The sequence below is a fragment of the Prionailurus viverrinus genome, chromosome E3 (assembly GCF_022837055.1).
Source record: "Prionailurus viverrinus isolate Anna chromosome E3, UM_Priviv_1.0, whole genome shotgun sequence".
Lineage (NCBI taxonomy): Eukaryota > Metazoa > Chordata > Mammalia > Carnivora > Felidae > Prionailurus > Prionailurus viverrinus.
Window position 1 is genome coordinate 4449773 of NC_062576.1, and position 25295 is coordinate 4475067.

Sequence of the window (25295 nt, forward strand, 5' to 3'; positions counted from 1 at the left end):
GGCCGCCTGCTGAAGAGCTCTGCTGACCTTGGGGAGTGGTTTTCCTGCTCAGACCCCTCCGAGGACAGCGGTGGGGAGAGGGCCGCGGGGCCAGCCGCGCACCCCCCGCCCTCCAGAGAGAGGCGGAAGAGGGATGGCCAAGGGCATTTGTGGGCGGTTATTGTGGTACTTGTGTGCTCAGAGGGTAGGGGGAAGGTTTGGGATTGGGGGGCGGTGGTTATCTGGGGGGGCTGGAAGCGCCTGGTTGGCAGGGGTTATTGTGGGTGCTGGTTGCTTTGGGGGAGGCTGACCGCCTGCCCATTAACTGCGTGGGCGCCCACACTGTTTTAGGCACTGTTCTAGGATGAACAAGGCATCTTTGGGGGCCTCCTTTGTCTGGGTGTGCCTGGGTGTAGTCTGCAGGCAAGTTTGTGCGGGTGTGACTAATGGATTTATGTATGTCAGTGCCAGGGTGACTAATGGAGGGCTTGGCAGCGCGTGTGGAGGGGAGTCAGAGCCCTGGGGGGCGGGGGGGGGACTGCCTCCTGCCTGGTCTTTAGGGGTTCACTTCGGTTGCCAGTCTCCAGCTGTGTTGGGGCCTCTGAAGCCCGCCCCGGGCACCTCCCCGGCGGGCCTGTGTGCGTCCAGATCTCAGGAGCAAATTTCCACCGCAGCGCTGACCCCAGAGGTACCTCTGTCCCCTCCTGCCACCCTGACCCGCTCTGCCCCTGCAGACCCAGGCCCGCCCATCCCCTTCCGTGGCAGAAAACTCCCAGTTTGCTTCTTTGCCAGTTTGGAGATTTCTTTTGATGCAAACTGGCCCCTGCGTCATGCCAGCTTTGACAGCCCCTCTGACTTTGGTACCGTAGTGCCCATTTAACAGATGAGAACCCCAAGGAGAAGGGACGACTTCCACGGCTAAGAAGTGGCAGCCATCTAAGCCAGGCAAGGAGATGGGATACAAATGGGGGGCCCCAGGCCTGACTGACCAGCTACGAGAACAGAGAACCAAGGGAACCACGCTAAGCCACCCTGCCGCCCCCTTTACAGCCCTTCCTCATCAATCCCCCAGGGGCGGGCGACAGAGGTCAGAGGTCGGTGGGAGTCCTTTTGACCTGGGGTAGGGAGCACATTCCACATTCCAGGGTTGGAGGGGGCCGGGTCGGGAGTTCAGGAGAGCCGGCCGTGGGTGCCCCATACCTGCTGTAGGTTCTGGCTCAGGACGCACCTGGAGAATCATTCCCATCTCCCTCGGAGTCTTCTGGTTTCTGACACACACATACACACCCCCAATCTCTGAGTGCTCCAATAGGTGTTCTTGCTGCTGCTTGCACACGCCATCTGTCCTCTGCGTCTGTGCCCGGGTCAGAGACACACTAGTCCAAAGGGTCCCTGCAACCCAGAGATATGGGGTGATCTTCCTAAGGTCACCCAGTCTGGGTAGCAACAAGCAAGCCAAACAGGTTTCTGCCCAGCTCTCGGCCTTCCGTGCTCCTCACTGGTGCTCCATGACCCTTGGTGGCATCTCCAGGGAGGGGACAGCAGCACCTTCTTCCCAGGTCTCCTGGGAGTGGCTCCCAGGACCTCTATCTCTGTCTCTTGTTTACACGCACTTGCGTGCACACACACACACACACACACACACACATACACACACACTGGGTCTCTCTTCACCTCCCTCCTCCCTTTTTTTTTTTTTATTCTTCTTTGGCATTTTCTTTCAAGCAGAAAATAAAAACATTTCCCATGGCTACAGCTTTGAAAGCTTCCCTCTCCTCTCTGCCTTTCTCTCGCCCCCACCCCCATGTGGATCCATTTCTAGAGTCAGCATAAAGTCGAAAACAAACCCTGAAGATCAAACTTGACAGGCGCCCCCTTCCTGCCTCTCTCCACTTTCTCCGCATGTCTTGGCCTGTCTCCACCCTGGAGATGAGTGGGAGGCAGCACCCAACACACACGCGTGCACTCCCACACCTTCTGTGGCCACAGGGAGTCTCTTAAGAATCTTCTAGAGCCACCCCTGCCAGAAAGGCTTGCTCACTCAGTTCCTTCTGCCGGAAGTTCCTGGTGCTCCCTCACACTCCCCTTTCCAGCCCTGCTCACCTGGCCCGGCTCCATCCAGCCCTCAGCCCTCCTGTTGGGGGCCATCTGCTGTGGGTTGATTACCCCCCAAATTCCTATGTTCGGGTCCTAGCCCCAGTACCTCAAAGCGTGACCTTGTTTGGAAACAGTGTCCTTGCAGATATAAGTGGTTAAGGTGAGGTCATCCTGGAGTAGGGTGGGCCCCTAATCCAGTATTCCCCAGGCCCTTATATAAAGGAGTCACAGACAGATACAGAGGGAAGGCTAAAAAGACAAGAGACGGCTGGCCATCCATGAGACGAAGGGAGAGGCCTGAACCAGACACCCTCACAGTCCCTAAAGGAAGCCACTCTGCCCACACCTTGACCTTGGGCTTCTGGCCTCCAGGACTGAGAGACCGTGAATTTCGGTTGTTTCAACCACCCACGTTGTGGTCCTTTGTCGCGGCGGCCCCAGCGCATTCATACACCATCCCACGTTTAAGTGCCCACAGGAGTCAGGCACGAAAGAAAGGAGCAAAAGTCAGAAAGCATCTAGAGAGGGCAATTTGTCACAGTCCCGGCCAGTGGTCCCCAAGGGTACCAGATCTTCCGCGGTGCGGGGCAAGCCGGTGTGTCCGTTAGAACGAGGTAGGTTATCCCGCAGTGACAAAAATCCCCACCATCTCAAAGGCTGAGCGCAACGCATACAAATCTATTCTCCCTGACGGGTTGTTTGCTCTGAGCCTAGGCGATGCTCCAGGGCAGCTGACCTCCATGTGGCCCCCAAGCACTTAGATTCAATTCACCTCGATCTGAGACAATCACAGGGAAGGGAGGGTCACCACACTGGGGTTTTACTGCCAGAGCCCAGAAATGTTACGCGCTGCTTCCCACCCACGTGACCACACCCAACTCAATGGTGCTGGAAGGTGGCCGCCCCCACCGTCCCCCGTGCCCAGGAAGGAGAGGAAAACCAAAGACAGGTGAGCACAGGTGATGTCCACCACAGCTGGAACGGGACATCTCCCTATCTGTTAACTTTTTTTTTTTTAAGATTTTATTTGGGGGGCTCCTGGGGGGCTCCGTTGGTTAGGCGTCCAACTTTGGCTCAGGTCATAAGCTTGCAGTTCCTGAGTTCAAGCCCCGCCTCAGGTTCTGTGCTGACAGCTCAGAGCCTGGAGCCTGCTTTGGAGTCTGCATCTCCCTCTCTCTCTGCCCCCTCACTCCTACTCTGTCTCTCTCTCTCTCAAAATAATAAATACACAAAACTTGTGGTAAAATGTACATGACATGAAGTTTGCCACCTGAACGATTTATGAGCGCAGAGCTCGGTGGCATTAAGTCCATTCCCCTTCTCTGCGGCCGCTGCCACCATCCACCGCCGCAACTTTTTCATCTCCAACCGAAACTCCATCCCCATGAAGCAGTTCCCACCCCCTCCCCCAGCCCCCCTGGCACCCACGCTCCGGCTTTGTGTCTCTGTGAACTTGACTCCCCTGAATGCCCCACGTAAGCGGAATCCTACGGTATTTGTCCCTGTGCGTCTGGCTTATTTCACTTAGTATAATGTCTTCGAGGTTCGTCCGTGTTGAAGCAGGTGCCAGAACTGCCTTCCTTTTTAAGGCCGAATAATATCCTATTGTACGGCGAGGACCACATTTTGTGTATCCGTTCATTGCGGATGGACACGTGGGTTCCACCTTTTGGCTCCTGCGAACAGTGCTGCTGCAAACAAATTTCTCTTCGAGTCCCCGCTTCTAGTTCTTTGGGGTGTAAACCCAGAAAAGGAATCACGGATCGTGTGGTATGTTTATGTTTGCTATTTGGAGGAACCCCCGTACCGTTTTGCATAGCAAACGCACCGTCTTAGGTTCCCACCGACAGCGCACAGGGTTCCGAGTTCTTCGCATCCTCGCCAGCGCTTGTTGTCGTATATGCAGGTTGTGTTTTTGGTTTTTAACTCGCCATCCTAACGGGTGTGCAGTGGTATCTCACTGTGGTTTGGATTTGCATTTCCCTAAAGATTACGGGTGGTGAGCATCGTTTTGTGTGCTCATTAGCCATTTGTAGATCTTCAGAGGAATGTCCGTGCAAGTTTGCCTGTTTTTAATGTTTTTTTTTTTTTAAGTTTATTAATTTCGAGAAAGAGCACGAGCGGGGGAGGAGCGGGGGGGGTGGGGGGAGAGAGAGAATCCCAAGCAGGCTCCATGCTGTCAGCACAGAGCCCGACGCAGGGTTTGAACTCAGGAACCTCGAGATCCTGACCTGAGGGGAAGTCATATGCTCAACCGACTGAGCCACCCAGGCGCCACCCCCGCCCCCACCCCCGTTTCAAATGTTTTTAATCGTTGTTTGCTTTGTTTCTGTCCTTGGCACTATTTTTAACACTGTGCTGACCAAAACGAAACACTCTGGTAGGCCGCCCGCTGGTCCCTGGTTTGCCAGCCTCAAGGAGATTGTGCTCTGATTGTCCCAGGCGGTCCCTGCACTTCTAGTGGTTAATGTTTTCCTGGGGCCACACACTCCAGTTTGTTTAACAAGTACTCACCCGGTCAAGTGGGAAACAGGATGGCCCAGAGTCCTGCCCTCAGGGAGCTCACAGTCCAGGGAGTGGGACAGTTGGTCAGCAAAGAACCGTTAAGTGTGACGAGCACAGGACAAGGAGGAACAGGGGGCCCCGGAGCAGCACAGGGGCCAGACCAGATAGGGTCTCGGTCTAGAGGAGGAAACAGATGTAAGTACTTGGTACCCAACCTTCTTTTTTTTTCTTTTTGATGTTTATTTATTTTTTGAGAGAGGGAGATAGACAGAGTGTGAGTGGGGAGAGGGGCAGAGAGAGAGGGAGACACAGAATCCGAAGCAGGCTCCAAGCTCTGAGCTGTCAGCACAGAGCCCGACGCGGGGTTCAAACTCACGGACCGTGAGATCATGACCTGAGCCCAAGCCAGACAGATGCTTAACAACTGAACCCCCAGGTGCCCAGTATCCGACCATCTTTTTTGTTTTGTTTTGTTTTTTATTTATTTTTGGGACAGAGAGAGACAGAGCATGAACGGGGGAGGGTCAGAGAGAGAGGGAGACACAGAATCGGAAACAGGCTCCAGGCTACGAGCCATCAGCCCAGAGCCCGACGCGGGGCTCGGACTCACGGACCGCGAGATCGTGACCTGGCTGAAGTCGGACGCTTAACCGACTGCGCCACCCAGGCGCCCCAACGACCATCTTAAATAAAATACTGGGGTCCACAGCTAGAAAGGCCAGAAATAGAACAGCGGCAGGCACGGATGGACCAGGCACGCCCCCTTTCTCCCTCCCTGCCTCTCCCCTCACTCTCCCCCAACGCCTCCATTTTCCTTCCCTTGCCATTGGCCTTACTCTCTCCTTGGAGCACCGGCTTTGTCTGTGGGGTGGGATATGGCCAACCTCAGATCTGCAGCAAGAAAGAGGCAGTTCCCCAAAGGGATGTGGTGAGAGTTGATAGAAACAGGACTAGAGCCGGGCAGAACGCAGACTGCAGTGCCCCCTCTACCCATCGAGCTGTCCTCCAGGGGCAAGGACGAATCAGAACTGAGGGATGGCCGATGCACAGATTTATCCCGAGGCCTGGCTCCTGAGGCAGACGGTCACCGAAGGTCACCCCAGCGCTCACAACGGCCACCGACCTTGTGCTCCTTCCCCTCCCCTTCCCCTCCCCCTCTCCTGGGTTCAAGTCCCGACTCTGCCGCCTACTTGACGAGTGACATTTGCAAAGTCACTTCCCTGTCTCAGCCTCAGTTTGCCTGTTGACCCCTCCCCCGCTTTCTCTGTGGCGCTCGACACCCTGCCCGCACTGGGCCAGCGTTCCAGTTCCGGATGATCAAATACCACACTATGGGACACGGGGCCCGGCCTTCCCGAGTGGCCGTTCTGACACGCTATAACCCCTGACAATGGCCACGCAGAGTCTCCCTGCTCCAGCGCGACCCTGACATTCCTCCCATTCCAGGTGCGTGGTCCTCTAACAAGATGCGCGCAAGTGACACCACGTGGCTTCCAAGCGAGGTCGGAAGAGGAGACACCAGGCTCGCGTGGAACCCTGAGCCAGCAGGTGAGAAGCTGGACTGCCCGAGGCCACCATGCACTTAGGAAGCTCCACCCACATGCTGAGGCCCCCAGTAGTCTCTCCAGGGGACAGAAGGCTCTGCTCAGGGCACGCCCACAGCCAGCATCCACTGCCGACACGTGTGAGCAGAAAGGAGCCTCCTCAGAGCTGCGTGAGCGAGGCCTGGGAGCTCCGTGACCGCCCAGGTCACGCGCGGGGGGGCTGAACTGGGACTGGAACTCAGTTCTATTCCCCCCCACCCCGCTCGGCCGCCCTCCTTGGTGGGTGCTTGAATGACCACAGAAGAAAACGGTCTGGGCTGTGGAGCCAGCCACCCATTTGCGATGTTGGCAAAGCCGCTTCCCTCTCTGAGCCTCAGTTTGCCTGTCTGTGAAATGGGGCTAACGTACTCCTTTCCCGGGATCAGAGGGGAGGGCGGGTGCATGCCTATGCTGAGTGTGCAGATGGTGACCGATGCCCTCATCTTTCTGAACACCGGCAGGTGTTCTGATAGCCAAGGGGGCCTGGGAGCCCATGCGGCAGGGTGACCGCCACCTCACTCCCTCCGGAGGCTGGTGATGGCTGGGTACCGAGCAGGTGCTCAGGAAAGGATGGCTTCACAGCTGGGCTGTGGCCAGCCCAGTCCCCAAGCCACTGCCCCGACGCTTCTTGAGCAGGACAGGACCGAAGCCAGCTGCACGGCTCTCCTGTCGCTGTCACGACCAATAGCTACTCACTGGGTGGCTTTAGACACCGGACGCTTATTCTCTTATGGTTCAGGAGTTCAAAATCAAGGTGTCAACAAGGTTGATTCTTTCTTGGGGGCTGTGGTGGACAGTCTGCCCCAAGCCTCTCTCCCACGTCTGGGGGAGACCGGCGCCCCTCGGCCCTCCTGGGCGTGAGTCCGTGTCCCCCCAGCCGCTGCTACCACGGTCACACGGCTGCCTTCCCTCTGGGTCTGTCTTCACGTGGCGTTCTCCTCTTATAAGGACACCAGTCATATTTGATTAAAGGCCTGCCGTGCTCCAGTGGGACCGCATCTAACTGATTACACCTGCAATGACCCTATTTCCAAATAAGGCCACATCCTGAGCTGCCAGAGGTCAGCACTTCCAGATGTCTTCACGGGGCACACGATTCAGCCCGCAGCACCGACCTTGGGCCCTTGGCCCCCTGCCCCATCCCATCACCAGGACACAAGGGGGGCCGCTCCCTCAGAAGGAGCGGGGTCCTCCAGCGCTCCAGGAGGCAGAGGGGGAGACTGGGGCTCGTGCTGGAGGGGCAGCGCTGGCAAACCACCCCATCCCCTCGGCACACATTCCCTTCCGGGGGCCCTGACTGAGGGGTTGCAACCCAGAGCCGCCGTGGCTCCAGGGGCCCCCCCGAGCGAGGCACGGGGGGCCCAGGCAACCCTCAGCCAGGAGGAGCAACCCTCCTCCTGAGTGTCCCACACTCTGCAAGGGCCCTGGCAGAGCAGAGCTGGGCCCCCGTTGCCCACGAGGTAGCTGGGGAACAAGACCGGGAGGGTCTTGTCGGGACGCAGACACGGTGGCCCAGGAGGGAGAGGTGACTTGTCTGAGGTTATGTGGCAAAACAGTGATGAGAAGGGTCTTTTTTTTTTTAATGTTTATTTATTTTTGAGAGAGAGAGAGAGACTGAGCGTAAGTGGGGAGGGGCAGAGAGAGAGGGAGGCACAGAATCCGAAGCAGGCTCCAGGCTCTGAGCCATCAGCACAGAGCCTGATGCGGGGCTCAAAGCCACGAACCCTGAGATCATGACCTGAGCCGAAGTTGGACACTCAACCGACTGAGCCACCCAGGCGCCCCGAACCCGGATCCTTCTGACCGCGCTGTTTCCTCCCAGGGACGCCTTCCCCCCTCTTACAACTGTCTCCTACTCGTCAGTCACCCCTTGGAGCCTAGAGGCCCGTGTCAGTCTGCTCGGGCTGCTGTGACAAAGGCCGAGCACTCAACCAACCAGGCATGTATCTCTCACAGCTCTGGAGGCTGAAAGTCCAAGATCAAGACCTCAGCAGACTCAGTGTTTGGGGAGAATCAGCTTCATGGTTCACAGACGGCTGTTTTCTCACTGTGTGGTCACACGGCCGAAGGGACAAGAGGCCTCTCTGGGGCCTCTTTTTTGAGGACACTAATCCCACTCCTGAGGGCTCCGCCTTCAGGAATGAATCACCTCCCCAAAGCCTCCCCTCCCGATATCATCACATTAGGGGTTAGGATCCCAACAGATGAACTTCGGGGGACACATTCGGTCCACAACACAGCCCACACCGGAGGCCCCCTGCCTTGTTATCATTCTCTCCCCCACGTTCAACCCAGCAGAGCTCAGCGAACGTCCACCCAATGAACACATGAAGTGACGCAATGTGGGTAGGGTTTTCAAGGATGAATAGAAGTTCGCTAGGCGGAGAAGGCAGAGACAGACATCCCGGGCCCAAAGAATAGCCTGTGTTGAGGTCCAGAGACTTCTCAGCAGGGCCTGCCTGGCTCCCAGGTGTCGTGCTGGGCCCGGGGGAGGGGGAGAGCCAGGCAAGGTCCCCCCATCCCAGGTGACTGGCCTCCCACTCATGAGCCGAGACCCATCAGCCTCCACAAGGAGCAAGGCCCCAGCACCTCCGCCCACAGGAGCCCAGCCTGGATGAGTTTAGGTATCTCTTTTCCCCTTCACGCCTGGGTAGGTTGAGTAGGACTTATTCAAACTTGTATTTTATTGGTGTTTTTGTTGAAAGCACAGGAATTATTCATGGCTGGTTTCGGTTCTCTTCTGGCAATGACCGCATCTTTGTACGCAAGGTACAAATTATGTGTCAGTTCGATTCACCGTCAATGGGAGGCCGCCCCCAAGCATCAGGCAACGGAGGCTCCGGTGTCTAGAAGCCAAGCCTGCATGCAGGCAGCAGGGCCTGAATGGCTCATAATCCCCAAAGTCACTAAGGACTGGGGACGGGGATGCAAGCGGATGACCATGGAAAAAATCCCACCTCCGTCCCTTTCCCCCGGGAACATATCGGCCTCAGTCTTCCCACTTGAAAATGGGTATTGACGTGAGTGTTTGGCACTCGGAACCATCCATGTCGCTTTCCACATGTGTTGTCACCCTCGCCTGGCCGATGTGACACGCCAGGGCCCTCTCTGGGGCCTAAGGAAGGGGCAGGGGTGCCGAAGGAAATGAGAAATGGAAACAGAAGCACCAGCTTCAGCTCCTCTGGTCTCCTGGGGGTGGTGATGTGAGAACATGTCCCTGAGAACCTTTGACACCCTCCTGTTGAAAGGCGGGGTTTCCAGGGCGCCTGGGTGGCTCAGTCTGTTGAGCGTCTGACTTCGGCTCAGGTCATGACCTCACGGTTCATGAGTTCGAGACCTGCATCGGGCTCTGTGCTGATGCCTCAGCCTGGACCCTGCTTCGGATTCTGTGTCTTCCTCTCTCTCTCTGCCCCTCCCTGTCTTGTGCTCTGTCTCTCTTTCTCTCTCTCAAAAATAAACATAAAAAAAAAAAAAAAAACCCAAGGATGTTCAGCAGCCCTCTTAAAGAGAAAAGAAAGGTGGGGTATCCACCCCTCCCCTCCATGACTGCTCGACAGAATGGGACAGAATCACCAAAGGTCTGAGCCGGGCCTTTCCAAACTGGCGTCTTCTGGTTTTGGTCTCTCGGGGTCTTGGGGTGATGCTCCTGGAAGCTAGCTGCCATGCCGTGGAGGAGCCCGTGTGGATGGGGACCCCCAGCCGCGAGCCCACATCTACACGCACGATCAGCCTGCACACGAGCCCCCCGGCGGATGCCACGCAGAGCAGGGGAGGGGTCCTTGCCGAGATCCGCTCAGGTCGCAGATTCACAAGCAAAATAAATGACTGTCATTGTCCTGAGCCACCAGTACCAGGGTGGTTTTTTATGTAGCGACAGAAAAGTAAAACATGGGATGCAACTGGAAAGAATTTCTTTTTTTTTTTTTTTTTTTTTAGTGTTTATTTTTGAGAGAGAGACAAGGAAGGAAGGAAGGGAGGAAGGGAGGGGGAAAATCCTACAGTTGGGAACCAGATGGGTCGTCTTCCTGGGACCACGAGGCGGAGAGCAACTCAGATCCCTCCTGGGTTGAGTAGTGTCTCCCCAAAATTCACGCCTGCAGAACCTCAGAGTAGGACCTTACTTGGAAAGAGGGTCTTTGTAGATGCCATTAAGACGATTCGAACTAAAATGTAGTTCCAACGCGGTCACACTGGGTTTCTCTCCTATTCGATTCTATTCTACTCTACTTTTTCTGTTTTTCCCCCACTGGATTTTTAGAGAGGGCCCTAATCCAGCGACTGCTACTCATATCAGAACTGGGAGCTTTGGACACAGCTGCCCACACCGAGGAAGGAGGCTGTGTGACCACAGAGACAGACATCAGGGTGGCAGTGCCTGCCAAGGAACGTGGAGACAAGGCACGGGAGGGGCTCTCCCCCGGGGCCTCCAGAGGGAGCATGTCATCGAGGACTTCTGGCTTCCGGAATTAAGAGAAAATAGATTTCTGTGCCCCTCACTGTGTGGTGATGTGTAGGGCACCCCTAGGGAGCTAATACAGCACCCCATTCCGCTGGACCAGCTTCTGCGACCTGTCAATGTTCTTCCTGGCTTACACATTCCCCCGCTGTTCCTCTTCAGCCACTGGACCATCCACCGGGAGGAGCTTGGAGCCTGGCCGGGAAGGTAAGCAGGGACCCAGCCAATCGAAGAACGAGAGGCCAGTGTAGACGGCCAGCGGACAGTTCTTTCCGGCCACCGACAGTTCCCAAACACGCCTGCACCTTCTCTGCACGTCCCCATCAAGAAGGGCACTCTAGGGGCACCTGGGTGGCTCAGTCGGTGAAGCGTCCGACTTGGGCTCAGGTCATGATCTCAGGGTTCGTGGGTTCGAGCCCTGCGTCGAGCTCTGTGCTGACAGCTCAGGGCCTGGAGCCGGCTTCAGGTTCTGTGTCTCCCGCGCTCTCTGCCCCTCCCCCCCACTCACACTCTTTCTCTCTCTGCCCCTCAAAAATAGAGAAACGTTTAAAAAACATTTTTTACGGACTTCAAGTGGTACTACAAAGCTGTAGTCATCAAGACAGTATGGTACTGGCACAAAAACAGACACTGAGATCAATGGAACAGAATAGAGAGCCCAGGAATGGACCCACAAACATATGGCCAACTCATCCTGACAAAGCAGGAAAGAATATCCGGTGGAAGAAAGACAGTCTCTTCAGCAAGTGGTGCTGGGAAAACTGGACAGCGACACGCAGAAAAATGAACCTGGACCACTTTCTTACAGCAGACACAAAAATAAACTCAAAATGGATGAAAGACCTAAATGTAAGACAGGAAGCCATCAGAATCCTCGAGGAGAAAGCAGGCAAAAACCTCTATGACCTTGGCCGCAGCAGCTTCTTACTCAACACGTCTCTGGAGACCAGGGAAACAAAAGCAAAGATGAACTATTGGGACCTCATCAAAATAAAATCTATAAAGAGCCTCTCAAACTCAACACCCAAATAACAAATAATCCAGTGAAGAAATGGGCAAAAGACATGAACAGACACTTCTCCAAAGAAGACATCCAGATGGCCAACCGACAGGTGAAAAACTGCTCCACATCACTCATCATCAGGGAAATACAAATCAAGACCACAAGGAGATACCACCTCACACCTGTCAGAATGGCTAAAGTTAACAACTCTGGCCACAACAGATGTTGGTGAGGATGCAGGGAAAGGGGATCTCTTTGGCACTGCTGGTGGGGATGCAAGCTGGTGCAGCCACTCTGGAGAACAGTGTGGAGGGTCCTCAAAAAAACTAAGAATAGAACTACCCTACGACCCAGCAATGGCCCTGCTAGGCATTTATCCACGGGATACAGGTGTGCTCTTTCGAAGGGACACATGCACCCCTATGTTTATAGCAGCACTATCGACAATAGCCAAAGGATGGAAAGAGCCCAAATGTCCATCGATGGATGAATGGATAAAGAAGATGTGGCATATATATACAGTGGAGTATTACTCGGCCGTCAAAAAGAATGAAATCTTGCCATCTGTGACTATGTGGATGGAACCGGAGGGTATTATGCTAAGTGAAATCAGTCAGTCAGAGAAAGACAAAAATCATATGACTTCACTCATATGAGGACTTTAAGACACAGAACAGATGAACATAAGGGCAGGGAAACAAAAATAATATAAAAACAGGGAGGGGGACAAAACAGAAGAGACTCTTAAATATGGAGAACAAACTGAGGGTTCCCGGAGGGGTTGTGGGAGGGGGGATGGGCTAAATGGGGAAGGGGCACTAAGGAATCTACCCCTGAAATCATTGTTGTACCAGATGCTAACTAACTTGGATGTAAATTTTAAAAATTTAAAATGTCAAAAAAAAAAAAAGAAAGAAGAAAAAAAAATTTTCATGAGTAGACATTAAAAGAAAGAGGGGCACCCTGAGTCCCCTCCCTCCAAACCCAGGCAGGCTTGTGACCACTTTGACCAAAAGCCTAGGGCTGAACGACCGCATATGACATCGGGGGCTTGGTTGTGGAAGGCCACACAGCCCAACCTCCAGCCAGTTCCTGGCACCCTCGGGGACAGGCCACCAAGTGAGGAATCCAAGTAGCCTAGGGCCACCGCGTGCAAGGAAGCCCGGGCCACACAAGCAGGCCACACGCGGAGGTGCCCCAGCCCACAGCCCTGGCTGAGCGTCCCCACCCCGGAGCGTCACCTGCCGGCCCCACCAGCCTCCCCGCACCCAGGCCCGCCGTGCTCCCAGGTGACCGCAGAGTCTGGGGTCATCTGTTCCCACGTAAGGACCGCAGGTGGGAACCGTGCTGGGCATCTTCCTGATTTCCCCACCTGCAAAATCCCGAGCCACACTAAGCTGGTTCTAAGCGGCTACGTCTTGTCCCGATTTGTTAGACGGCAACGGCAGCCAGAACAGCTACGGGGGCCCCGTGCGGGATGACGCTGGAAACGGGGGGACGGTCGCCAGTACGGAACGCACCGGACCCCGTGCACCCACCCCCTGGCTGGGGGAGTTCTCTCCGGGCTGACCTGCCAAGGCGTGGAGAGAAAGCCAGCCACAGCGCTGACAACCCTCGAGGGTCTCTCCACCTCGCGGGGGCTGCTGCCCCTGGGAGAGAGAGCCCCCGGCAGGGCCCCGGGGGGAGGCGGGGGCCCTGTGTGCAAGTTGCCCCCCTCTGGGCCCGCTCTGGGCTTGGCCTTTATTTCACCTGCTGTGGAGCCAGGCCCACCTGCTCCTCTCAACCTGCCTCCCTCCACGTGGAGCCTCCAGCTCCAGGGCATGCTGGAGGATGCCTCCTCCTCCTCCCCCTCCTCCCTCCTCCTCCCCTCCGCCTCCTCCCCCTCTTCCCCCTCCTCCCCCTCCTCCTCCTCTTCCTCCCCCTCCTCCCCCTCCTCCTTATCCCTCCTCCTCCCCTCCCCCTCCTCCTCCTCTTCCCTCCTCCTCCCCCTCCTCCTCCTCATCCCCGTCCCTCTCCTCCCCCTCCTCCTCTCCTCCCCCTCCTCCTCCTCTCCTCCCCCTCTTCCCCCCTCCTCTTCCCCCCTCCTCCCCCTCCTCCTCCACTTCCCCTCCTCCTCCTCCTCCTCTCCCTCCTCCCTGCCCCCTCCTCCTCATCTCCTCCCCCTCCTCCTCCTCCTCCTCCTCCTCTTCCTCCCCCTAAAAATGCCTTTCAGCTGCCCTCTTGTGCCTGAAATTCCACCCTCAGCTCCACCCTGGGGCCCAAGGCTCTGTGTGTAAAGAGCGGGGTGTGCAGAGGCCACGGCCACAGAGGCCTTGCGTGGATGGGCTGTGGTAGGTTCATCTCGGGGCCTCAGTGTCCCCTGTCTGTAAGTGAAGACAAGAAGGGGGACAGCCTGGGGGTAAAGGACATTCTGGGGTCAGTCCCACACTCAGCAAACACATGTCAAGCGCCTATTGTGACCCGCGGTGGGGGTGGGGCAGCGGGGGTATGAGCCACGTGCCCAGGGCTGTGGTCTACAGGAAAGAGCCGCAGGACACAGTCACGGGGCAGGTGTCTATGGAAGCGCGGCCCCCTGCCCCCTGCCCGGAGGGCTCGCCACAAGCCACCCACTGCCCAGGAAGGGGGCAGAGCCTTCCCCCGGAGCAGGCCGGGCTTGAGGAAGAGGTCGTGTCCTTTTCCAAATGAGGCCCAGGGAGGGGAGGCCACTCGAGGTCACAAGGCAGGTGGGCAGCCCCTAGTCCCTGACCTCACGTCCACTCAGGCACCCTCAGGCTCACTGGCCGGTCTCTGGGGCTATTTGGGCTCTCGAGTCCCCCTGGCCTGTCACCTGGGGGTCGGTGCTCAGAAGTCCGAGCTGGCCGGGGGCGCAGCGGAAGCCACGGAGGGTTTGAGAGGGATGGTTTCATCTACTCTGTGCTGGGACTTGGCACGCATCACTAAGGGACCGTCCCCGGGGTACTGGCGAGGGGACAGTGGGAGAAACCAAGCTGGGGTGAGCCAGCTGCCCCGAGGCCGGGGGCTGGGGGGGGTGCTCTCCAGGGATCTGGCCACACCCACAAAGCAGCCCGGGTGACCCAAGGGCAGGACTCTGAGAAAGGCGGAGGTGTCAAAAGGACTCAGAGTCAGAAAGCCGGGTGCAGGTTACCCGGAGCTGAGGGAGGGCGTAGGAAGTGGGGGACAGAGTCTCAGAGTGGGAACATGGAAAGTTCTGGAGTCGGACGGTGGTGATGGCTGCACAGCAGTGTGCACGTGCTCAATGCTCCTGAACTGACCATTTAAAATGGCTGGGACAGTAAATTTTACATGGTGCCTATCTCACCAGAATGTTGTAAAACATACAAAAAAGATAAAAATAGGAGAGGTGGTCTCTAAGGGGATCTAGGTGGGCACCGACAATGTCCAGCATTTTGCCTGACCGCGTCAACAACGGCGCACCGCCTGGACACCCCAACAGCACCGTAACACCCCCTGCCAAGTACCATCGGCACCCCGGGCCGCCGGCAGGCCATCCGCCGACCCCGTCGACGTCTGTCACCGGGTCTGTCGCCCGCCCCTGCCGGGCGGGATCGGCTGCTCCGTGGGCCCCACGCGGGTGGGGACGGGGGCAGGTTCGGCTCCTTCGGGGATCCAGCCGCCTGGAAAGGGCACCGTGCGGAGCTTAATTTGGTTCTTTTTCCTCCTGGAACCGGGTTGTCCCTGGAGACCTAATCCCTTCTGGGGATTTAAAAGCATCCAACTTGCCAAGGAAGAGGCCAGCTCCTGGCCTGGGGCGATGCCAGCTTCCCATTTTAATTGGAGCATTTTTAGCCCTGAGCAGAGGTTCCCAAAGTCCTGAGCATTCCCCGCTGTGCCCACGGGAACAAGGGACATGTGCCCGCTCTGTTCCCTGGGGCTCCCCACCCCCCACCTCTGAGCCCCCACGGCCCCGTTGGCTGCCCGTTCACGTGAGGTGCGGGGTGCCCTCAACCCCGGCAGGTGAGTGGCCACAGCTGGTCCCCCGCGAGGGCTGCCAGGCTGGGCAGGCAGGGGCCCCTCCTCGTGCCTGGGGCCCAGCCCTTTACCCCTGAAGTGGTGCCCCCTACCTACTGTACGAAATCTCACATCCCGACCTCCACTCCGTGCCAGTGTGAGGGAGCATCCAATTGGCCCAAGACTGTCCCAAGTTTCTCACTAAATGTCCTGTGTCCAGGCAGCCTCTCGGCCCGGCCAGCTGGTCACCTGCCATCACAAGCAAGTGGTAAATAGAGTGGGTTAAGTGGTGTCCCCCCGCAAAAGACAGGTTCCCCTGGAGCCCTAGGATGCGACCTTATTTGGAAATAATCTCTGTAGATACAGTTAAGGTAAGGATGTCAAGTAAAGACCATCCTGGATGAGGATGGGCCTAAATTCAATGACGAGCATCCTTATAAGAGACATAAAAGACACACACAAGGGGCGCGTGTAAGTGGAGGCCGGGACGGGAGTGACGAGGCACCGGAATCTGGAAGGGGCCTGGGGCACACTCCCCGTCAGAGCCTCCGGAAGGAAGTGTCCCTGCCCCACCTGGATGGCAGACTTGGGGCCCCGCCGGGAGAGGGAACACAGTGCTCTTGTTTTGGGTGGCTCTGCTCTGCCGGCCCTGGCGGACCCCCCTGGACCCCGGGGTGGATGCGGGGAAGGGGCCTCGCTGCCCCTACCCCAGCCCCAGCCCGAAGCCTCCCGAGGGCTAAGCACAGGATCTGTTTTCCATAAACACTCTTTTGAACTGAATTTCATCTTTCTCACCCAAGGAAAGCGTCTGGAAGAGAATGCCCAGACTCCTGGTGGAGACTAAAGGGGGAGGAGCATGTTCTGAGTTTTGTGGAGGGTTTTTCCTTTTTTTTCTGGCATTCTCTGCCCTCCCTGATTTTTCTCTAATGCACATGGAGGCCATGGCTTCTGAGGGTGGGTTCCTGTTTCCCAGAGGGGCTCTGAGAGCAGGGAGTGAGTCAGGGCAGGAGAGCAAACATGGTGGGGGGGGGGTGTTAGCAGCTGCCCTAGGGTGGACAGGATGCAGTGACAGGCTCCTGCCCTGCTCCCGCATGTTGTGCGCTGGGCACAGGGGACACAGGGTGGGAGGGAGGGGTGCCCCAGGCAGAAAAAACTGGAAGCCTGTGACCCCCAGGCTCTCAGCCATCCCCGTGGAGCCAGGGAGGGGAGGACATCCTCTATCCTCCTCCAAGGCTCCGGCTTGGGATCTACAAGTTGATCGACACAGGCTGGGGCCTCCCACCCCAGAATGGGGCGGGGGGGGGGGGGGGCATGTGGTCCCCAGAGGCCGCAGAGCCCACCAGGCCAGAGGCATCCATGCCGGACAGGTGCAGGAACTCAGCGGCAGCAGCCCCCCACCCCCACCCCCACCCAACCTCGGTCCCTTCGCAGCATCTTTAATTTGCTGGTGTCGAAAATACGCTAATGGAGGCAGCGGGGACTTTGTTTAAAAAAGAGCAGGCCTCAGCGTTTCCGGCGGCGCTGGCAGCATGCCTGGGAGGGGGAGGGGAGAGCGAGGGGCGTGTGGATTCATCTCATTCCTGCGTGGAATCGCTCCCTCCATCACCCGCCAGAGGCCCAGCCCGCCTCCCCCGTTCCCGTCCGACCTAGTAGTCACGTGGCCTGGGTCCTGCGGCCTGGCTGAAGGCCCAAGGGGCCCCTCCCCCTCCCGTGCCCCTGCCCCTCCCCCTCCCCGGAGAGCTGGGCCAGCCACCCGCCCGAAGCTCAGAGTGGGGGACAGCAAAGCCGGCACTGCCCAAGGCTCCTGCCTCCCTGGGCCCCAGTGACCATCATGTACAACGGGGTTAGGGGGTCACGGACCGCTGAAGCGAGAGGCGGACTTGTCCACAGGCAGGTGGGAAGGGGTATGTGTGCCCTGCGTGCATGTGAGTCCTGGGACGAGGTGGCTTCTGACGCAGAGAAGCTTCCAGGTTTGAGGGGTAGGCAAGGCAAGGGCCAAGCTCCTAACCGGCCTGCTCCGGCCGGCTGGCCGTGGCCCAGTCCTACAGATGGGGAAGCCAGGTCAGGGACAGCCGCGCCTGGCCCAAGCGCCCGCCGGGTCGGAGACCGGGTTCTCGTTGGCCTATTGAGGGGAGAGCTCCTCCTGGGCCCCCCCAACCCAGGCCCGTCGTCCCTGGCCTGCGCCCCACAGGGAAGGCAGGACAGCTGCCCAAGGCTCCTGGCAGAGGTGGCCGTGAGGGCCCCCTGGGGCCTGGTGGGGCTGGGGGGGGTCCCTCCTGGGGTGGCCGGAGGAAGCCCCAGGGGAGGGGCGACAGGCGCCCCCCCACGCGTCCACGCCCCCTCCTCCAGATTCTGTAGGCTCTGCTGACACCTGCTGGCCATCACCATAGCAACCCTGGCCATGCCTCCCACACCCCCAGCAGGGGTGAAGGGAGAGGGTAGGCCCAGGGCACACGGGGGTGGACGGGGCCCACCGGGATCGGATGCCAATTCTAGGGGCACCTTCCCACTGTTCCCAGAGTGCTGCGCCGCTGCCCTGCCCGGCCTTGTCTCTCCTCCCCACCCCCACCCCTGCGCTCCCGCCCTCTGCTGCCTGCCGCTCCCCAGAGCCCAGCGTCTGCGCCCAGCCCCCAGTCGGCTCGGATCCTCCTCTCCTCGCAGGCTTCAGGGGTCCTGTCTCTGGCACCCTGACCCCTCCAGCCCCACTTGGACTGACAGAAGGCAGGAGGCGAGGGGGAAGGGGGTGCTCCCACCGCCTGTGCTCCCGGGGGTTTCCCTCCTCCGCACCGCTGGCCTGTTCGCCTTCCCCCATCTTCTCCATGGCTGGGCTGGGCCCACCACCCCTCATCTGGGCACCTGTCACCCCTCACCTGGGCACCTGTCGCCCTTCACCTGGACGGTTGTCACCCCTCGCATGGGCGACTGTCACTGTCCAGCCCCAGGCCCTTGCTCTTCTGGGGCCCCCAAAGCCAGATGTGTGTGTGCCCCACAGGGAAAGTCCCAGACCCTCCCTCAGGCCAGCCACTCTGCCTGGTGCTCCCGTCTGGGGGCTCTGAGTGTACTATTCCCGTCCCCAGAATGTTTTTCCCAGTTTCCTTTGTCTCTATTCAGCAAAGCCTTCTGGGACATTCCACCGGCTGTGACCTCTCCAGGTCCTACCATTACCTGGGGACCGTCCCTCCCCTTGCCATGGTGCCCCAGTGGCTCCACCATGATTGTGGGGGCCCCACTGTGCATGGGCTGAGCCCAGGACCAGCACTGGGAAGCGTTTGCTGACCTGGTGCCCTCCCGGCCTTCCCCTCTTCACCCCCCTGCCACCTTGCCTGGCCTCTGCTTCCCTTGCCGGCTCTGCCCTATGGGATGACAGGGAGACTCAAGCCAGTCCTGACACAAGCCTGACCCCACAGCCCAGCACAGTCCCGACCAGGGCTCACAGTCCTGGCCTCGGGGCCCTGCACTGGATTTTAATTCACAGACCCTTCTGGAGGCCTCCTGAGATGGCTCCTCAGTGGCGGCGGCTGGGGATAGACATTGGGCCACCTTCTCTATTGGTCCCTCAGGACGGGGTGGTGGGCCAGAAAGACTAAGAGAAAGGGCAGTACTCAGGAGCAGAAGCCTTGGTTTTGCCCCCACGGTGTCCCAGGCTCTTGGGCTGGTCCCCACCTCCAGGGCCTCAGTCTCCCCATCTGTACTTGACAGATCGGGCCCATCTGATCCCGACAACTTGGTGGTGCCTGGGCAGACCCTGGTGGTCGAGGGGAGACCAGCCCTTCCTCTGGTGCACCCCACAGCCCGGTACCCCCGCACCAGTGCCCAGAAATTCCCTGAAAGCCCTGAGCCTTGGCCGGCCCCGAAGGGGAAGCTGGCACTGACTCGCACCACTGAGATGGCAGCACTGAGAGCCTCCCGGTGCTCCTGGCCTTCAGGATGCTCCAGGGCATCTTGGCCAAGTCTGACCATAGCCATGGCCATGTAACCAGAAGCCACATGTCTGGCAGGGAGAGCTCCATGCAGGGGTGAGCAGCCCAACCTAGCCCCCAGGCACCACTTCTCACCTCTTTCTCTGTTGGCCTCTCTTCTTCCTCTCTCCACCCCTTGTTTTATTTTAAGATTTTGTTTTTAAGTAATCTCCACACTCGGTGTGGGGCTTGAACTTACAACCCAAAGATCAAGAGCGGCATGCTGTACCAACGGAGCCAGCCCCTGGCCCCTGCTGATCTGTTAATCTGATTTCTCTCTGCTTTGCTGTCTCTCTCTGTCTCTGGCACTCCAGGCAGAGGGACAGACTGCGCAAAGGCCCTGTGGTTTACCAAGCACAGAGCAATAGGGGACTTGAAGGGAGACGGGCATGGCAGAGAGTAGAGTATACAGAGGCAAGGCTGTGAGATGGGAAAGGGACAGCACTGGATGCTGAGACTCAGAACAGGGTCATCCCCTCTAAGAACACACAGACTTGCAGGTTGACAGAGAACAACTCGGATCAGATCAGCTCAGCTCAGATGCACGATAGTCATCACACATGTATATCAGAAAAGGTTTTAGCGGATGCCGTGTGTTCCGCAAAATCCCATCTGCCCCACCCCCATTCAGTAGTAGCCCCAAAGTTTGGGTAGACCCTGCCGGTCTAGGCAGATCAGGGTGTTCTCATCTCCCAGGTTAGACATGAGATGATAGAAATTGGTTCAGGGGTAAGAATAAACAAGGCATCATACAGCTCCGCTGGCCAGTAACCATCCTTAACTGAGTCCTTAGAGACACTACTTAGCTGCTGGATCAATCCTGACCTGAAGTCTACCATACCATTCCTTTATTGAAATTCGTATTAGTAATAAATAAAAATTATAATAATAATCTTTATCATTAAGTCATTTTGCACTAGGTTTTCTATTCTTTTGTAGTATTTGCTATCAAACACATCCTGGGAATGTGTTCTCCCAGAGACTCAATGTAGCAATGAGGCCACCTCAGAAGCCAGACAGAACAGTTTCCAGATGGCAATAAAGCCAGGAATGCCTCTCCAGTGTCAGGGAGGGTCAGGCTGTAGTTTAAAAAGCAACAGAAGGTCTGGGAAATGTAACCCTTGGAGAGCAAAAGCCTGCAAATGCCTCAAGTGGGTGAGGAGATGGAGTCTAGGCCCCCTTGCCCCCCAGGTCTCCAAGTCATGTCCCAGCGAAATGCCACCCCAGCCACCGCGCCTGGTTGGCCTGTGCCCACAGCCCGTCATCCAATTCTCCCAGCAAGCGTGCCACCAGCTTCCGCAACACCCGAGCCATGCTGGAAAATTGCCCACGAGTTAAAAGAGATTTCTTTCCAGCAGACATCGCTCAGGCGGATCCCAGCTTTATCTTCCCCTTCCAGAATGAGTGTTGTTCATTTCACTTCCTAAAATAAAATAAAAAAACCTAAACCGCAAACTGAAAAACAGGTGGGGCCGTTTCAGGATTTGGCTGGAGCTTGTCTGGGAGCTGATAAGGAGTACCCGGTTGCCGGGCAACCCAGCAGAGAGCTGAAGGGGAGAAGTGCCTGGCGTTTCCGGGGCACCCCTACCGCCCCCCAAAAAGATAGCTGGGCGTGAGCGGGCCCAGAGCTCTGCGAGGCCTTTCTCATTCTAGAGAGGTTTCATCCCTAAGTATTGGGGAGCCCAGAGGGATGGGAAGCAGGAGAGAGGAGGCTCCCTGTGCAGAAATGCTGAAACAATGTATTAATGAAGCACAAGGCGGGGGTCAGGGTCCAGCACTTTGAAAGCAGTCAGTCCTAGGCAAATGCAAGTCTGATTTAGGAACCCAGAAGGGGGGAGCAGGATTTTCCTAGGGCTGCTGACGGACCTCCTGGAGACAGGTCTGCAGAGGGAGGCTATAGGGCTCTGCCTTGGCCCGCCTCTGGTCTGCTAATCCATCAATGATTGGCACAAGGTGTAAAAATCACCTGATGAAATGGACACCTGATCGAAAAAGCCAAGAGAGACAAAAAATAAGATGTATATTTAGTTTTACCACCACCTCCCAAACCACCACCATGAGACCTACAAGGGCGCTCAATGTCGGGGGGGGGGGGGGTTGCTCGTAGTTGTGAGCCCGGTGGGCTGAAGTAACGCCTTCCACCTGATGGTTGTGGGGCTGTATTAAATGAGATGACAGAGGGCTTAAAACGGCACCTGACACAGAGCGCGTAACCCATAAATATAACCTACCACTGCTGTACTTATGAGACAAGCTACGTGCATTTGGTATGATCATAAAAGCGCTAAGATGAAAAAGGCCAAGAGCTGCAGACACAGGGGATGACATCTGCCACCACCATGCCTCCCTCCTCCCCTCTCCGTCCCCTCCCACACGCACCCCTCCTCCCACCCCTCCTGCCGTTCTTAGCTGTTAGTGCAGTAGTGATGTCTCCTGTCATGAAGCCTGTCCTGACTCCTGCGTGGGGAAAACACCACTCCTCTACCCCATAAGGACTTACCTGTCCGTCTCCAGTGGCCTTCATCACCCCCTACCTGGGGATGGTTATGTCTACAGACACCTGTACGAGTCATTTGTGGCTGCACAATAAATTTAGCACCTTCACACAGGAAGCATTAATAGGCGTGTGCTGTTTTGACGGGGGGAGGCATCTAGGAGCCCCTTGACCTTGCGGTTCTGACTCAGGTTCTCTCACAAGATTGCAGGGGGCTGTTGCCTGAGGCTTCTGCTCATCAGAAGGCTCAACTAGACCGGAGGCTCCTCTTCTGAGAGGGGTCCCTCATACAGCAGGGGGTCGGCCGGAGGCCTCAGTTTCTCACTTCTCAGTTTCTCAGTTTCTGCACGGCTGTGTGAGAACCCTCACAATATGGGAGGGAAGCCCAGGCTGTAATGTCTTTTTTGACCTAGCCTCCCCTGCTCCTGCAATATCCTGCTAATGGCACAGGTCGGGCCCATCTGGGAGGGGAGGGGCCCCCGGGGAGGGAATCCCAGGAGGCAGGGATCATCAGGGGCCCTCCTGGAAGCTGGCTGACACAGCATCCTTTTCTTCCCTCTGGAACATAAGTTCTAGCCCACAATTAATACCTCAACTCCAGGAGCGCCTGGGTGGCTCAGTCAGTTGCACGTCGGACTTTGGCTCAGGTCATGATCACATGGTTCGTGAGTTCAAGCCCCTCGTGTGGCCCTCTGCTGTCAGTGTGGAGCCCGTTTTGGATCCTCTGTCCCCCCTCTCTCTCTGCCCCTCCCCTGCTCGTGCTCTCTCAAAAATAAACATTAAAACCAAACCAAAAAATAATCTCAACTCCATACCTTACACCTAGTTAATGTTAAATAAACGTGTTGGCTGAAAACAAAATGTAGGTGGAGGACATACTCAATGGCTGACACTACTTTGTTCGGTCAAAGCCCACCTGGCCTCCTTGGGCCCGTAAGGCGAGGTCACCCAGGCCTGCACGAACCAGGGGGAGGGGAGAGGATGATTCCCTGGGGGAGCAAAGCAACTTGGGGAGTGCAGCAGCCTCAGCAGGAAGGAGGGAGGGACACTGGCGGTGAGGGGCAAGCTCATCAGTGTGGAAGACAGTATGGCGGTTCCTCAAAAATTCAACACAGAGGGGCGCCTGGCTGGCTCAGTTGGTATAGCATGTGACTCTAGATCTCAGGGCTGTGAGTTCAAGCCCCACGTTGGGTATGGAGCATACTTTAAAAAAAATTCAGGGGGGCGCCTGGTGGCTCAGTCGGTTAGGCCACCAACTTTGGCTCAGGTCATGATCTCACAGTCCATGAGTTCGAGCCCTGTGTTGGGCTCTGTGCTAACAGCAGGGAGCCTACTTTGGATCCTCTGTCTTCTCTCTCTGCTCCTCCCCAGCTTGTGCATTCTCTCTCTCTCTCTCTCTCTCTCTCTCTCTCTCTCTCTCTCTCAAAAATAAACAAACATTAAAAAAAATTCAGGGGGTGCCTGGGTGGCTCCATTGGTTAAGCATCCAACTTCAGCTCAGGTCATGATCCCATGGTTCATGACTTCAAGTCCCACATAGGGCTCTGTGCTGTCAGCTCAGAGCCTGGATCCTGCTTCATATACTGTGTCTCCCTCTCTCTCTGCCCTTTCCCCACTTGTTCTCTCTCTCTCTCTCTCTCTCTTTCTCTCAAAAATAAATAAACCTGAAAAAAAATTGGGGACACCTAGGTGGCTCAATCTGACTGAGCATCTGACTTTTGATTTCGGATCAGGTCATGATCCCAGGGTCATGGGATCAAGCCCCATGCTGGGCTCCACACTAAGCGTGGAGGCTGCTTAAGATTCTCTTCCCATTTAGGGGTGCCTGGGTGGCGCAGTCGGTTAAGCGTCCGACTTCAGCCAGGTCACGATCTCGCGGTCCGTGAGTTCGAGCCCCGCGTCGGGCTCTGGGCTGATGGCTCGGAGCGTGGAGCCTGTTTCCGATTCTGGGTCTCCCTCTCTCTCTGCCCCTCCCCCGTTCATGCTCTGTCTCTCTCTGTCCCGAAAATAAATAAACGTTGAAAAAAAAATTAAAAAAAAAAAAAGATTCTCTCACCTCCCCACACCCACCCCCGCCTCTTTCCCCCACTTGTGTTCTCACTCTAAAAAAAAAACCAAATAAATAAGAGGGAAAAAACATTCAACATAGAATTACCATATGATCCAGCAAAGAAGATGTCCAGAAGAATTGAAGGAAGGGACTCAAAGAGATACCTGTGCACCCATTTTCATAGCTGCATAAACAGCAACAGTCAAAAGTTGGAAGCAACGTAAGCGTCCGTGGGCAGAAGAATGGATAAACAACATGATACACACACACACACACACACACACACACACACACACACTAGAATATTACTCAGCCTTTAAAAGGGAGGAAATTCGGGCGGCTCCTGGGGGGCTCATTCGGTTGAGTGTCTGACTCTTGATTTCAGCTCAGGTCAAGATCCCAGGGTTGTGGGATTGAGCCCCACATCAGGCTCCAAGCTCAGCATGGAGTCTACTTAGGATGTCTCTCTCTCACTCTCTCTCTCTCTCTCTCTCTCTCTCTCTCCCTCCCTGCACCTCTCCCTGGCTCACACCCTCTCACTCTCTAAAATTAAAAAAAGGGGGGGGGTAGGGTAGGAAATCCCAACACCTCCTACGACATGGATGAACCTGGAGGGCGCCATGCAGAGTGAAAGAAGCCGGACGCAGAAGGGGCAAATACTGTGTAATTTCACTTGCACGAGGAGGTATCCAGAGGGGTCAAGTGCACAGAGACAGAAGACACAAGGGGGGGGGGGCGCCAGGCTGGGGAGGAGAGAAAGTACTGGGGAGGGAGCGCTGGATGGGGACCAGCTTCAGTTTGAGAAGATGTCAACGTTCTAGAGATGACGGTGGTGTGGGCTGCACAACACTGTGAATGTGCTTAAAAAGAACGGATCGCAGGCCGAAATGTAGGCACTGAAACGACACAGTTTCCCGAAGGAAAAATAAGGGGGAGAAAAATCTTGGTGACACTGGGTGTGAGAAAGATTTCTGAAAAGCAACACAAAAAGCACAAATTATAAAAAAAAAAAAAAAAAATCAGCAAATTGAACTTCATCAAAACATTTTTTAAGTTTGCTCTTCAAAAAATGTACCTTGAAAAACCCGAAAAAGGTGGGGCGTCTGGCTGGCTCAGTCAGAAGAGCAAGCGAATCTTGATCTTGGGGTTGTGAGTTCGAGCCCCACGTTGGGTGTAGAGATGACTTAAAAGTCAAATCTT

The 25295-nt window shown here is 56.6% G+C and overlaps 1 protein-coding gene and 1 long non-coding RNA gene across 2 annotated transcripts in view; one reads left to right on the forward strand and one right to left on the reverse strand.

Moving 5' to 3' along the window:
* The first annotated feature begins 237 nt into the window (after positions 1-237).
* LOC125153993 (uncharacterized) lies at positions 238-11045 on the forward strand. The gene is made up of 3 exons (XR_007147647.1): positions 238-667; positions 6028-6129; positions 10423-11045. It is a non-coding gene; the product is annotated as an uncharacterized LOC125153993 (long non-coding RNA).
* The window catches only part of FBXL18 (F-box and leucine rich repeat protein 18), a 77866-nt gene continuing 57221 nt past the window's right edge, over positions 4651-25295 (reverse strand). Inside the window, exon 5 of the mRNA XM_047837567.1 lies at positions 4651-4758. Coding sequence (XP_047693523.1) covers positions 4680-4758 — 79 coding nt within the window. The 3' untranslated portion in view covers positions 4651-4679. The remainder of the gene's footprint in view (positions 4759-25295) is intronic.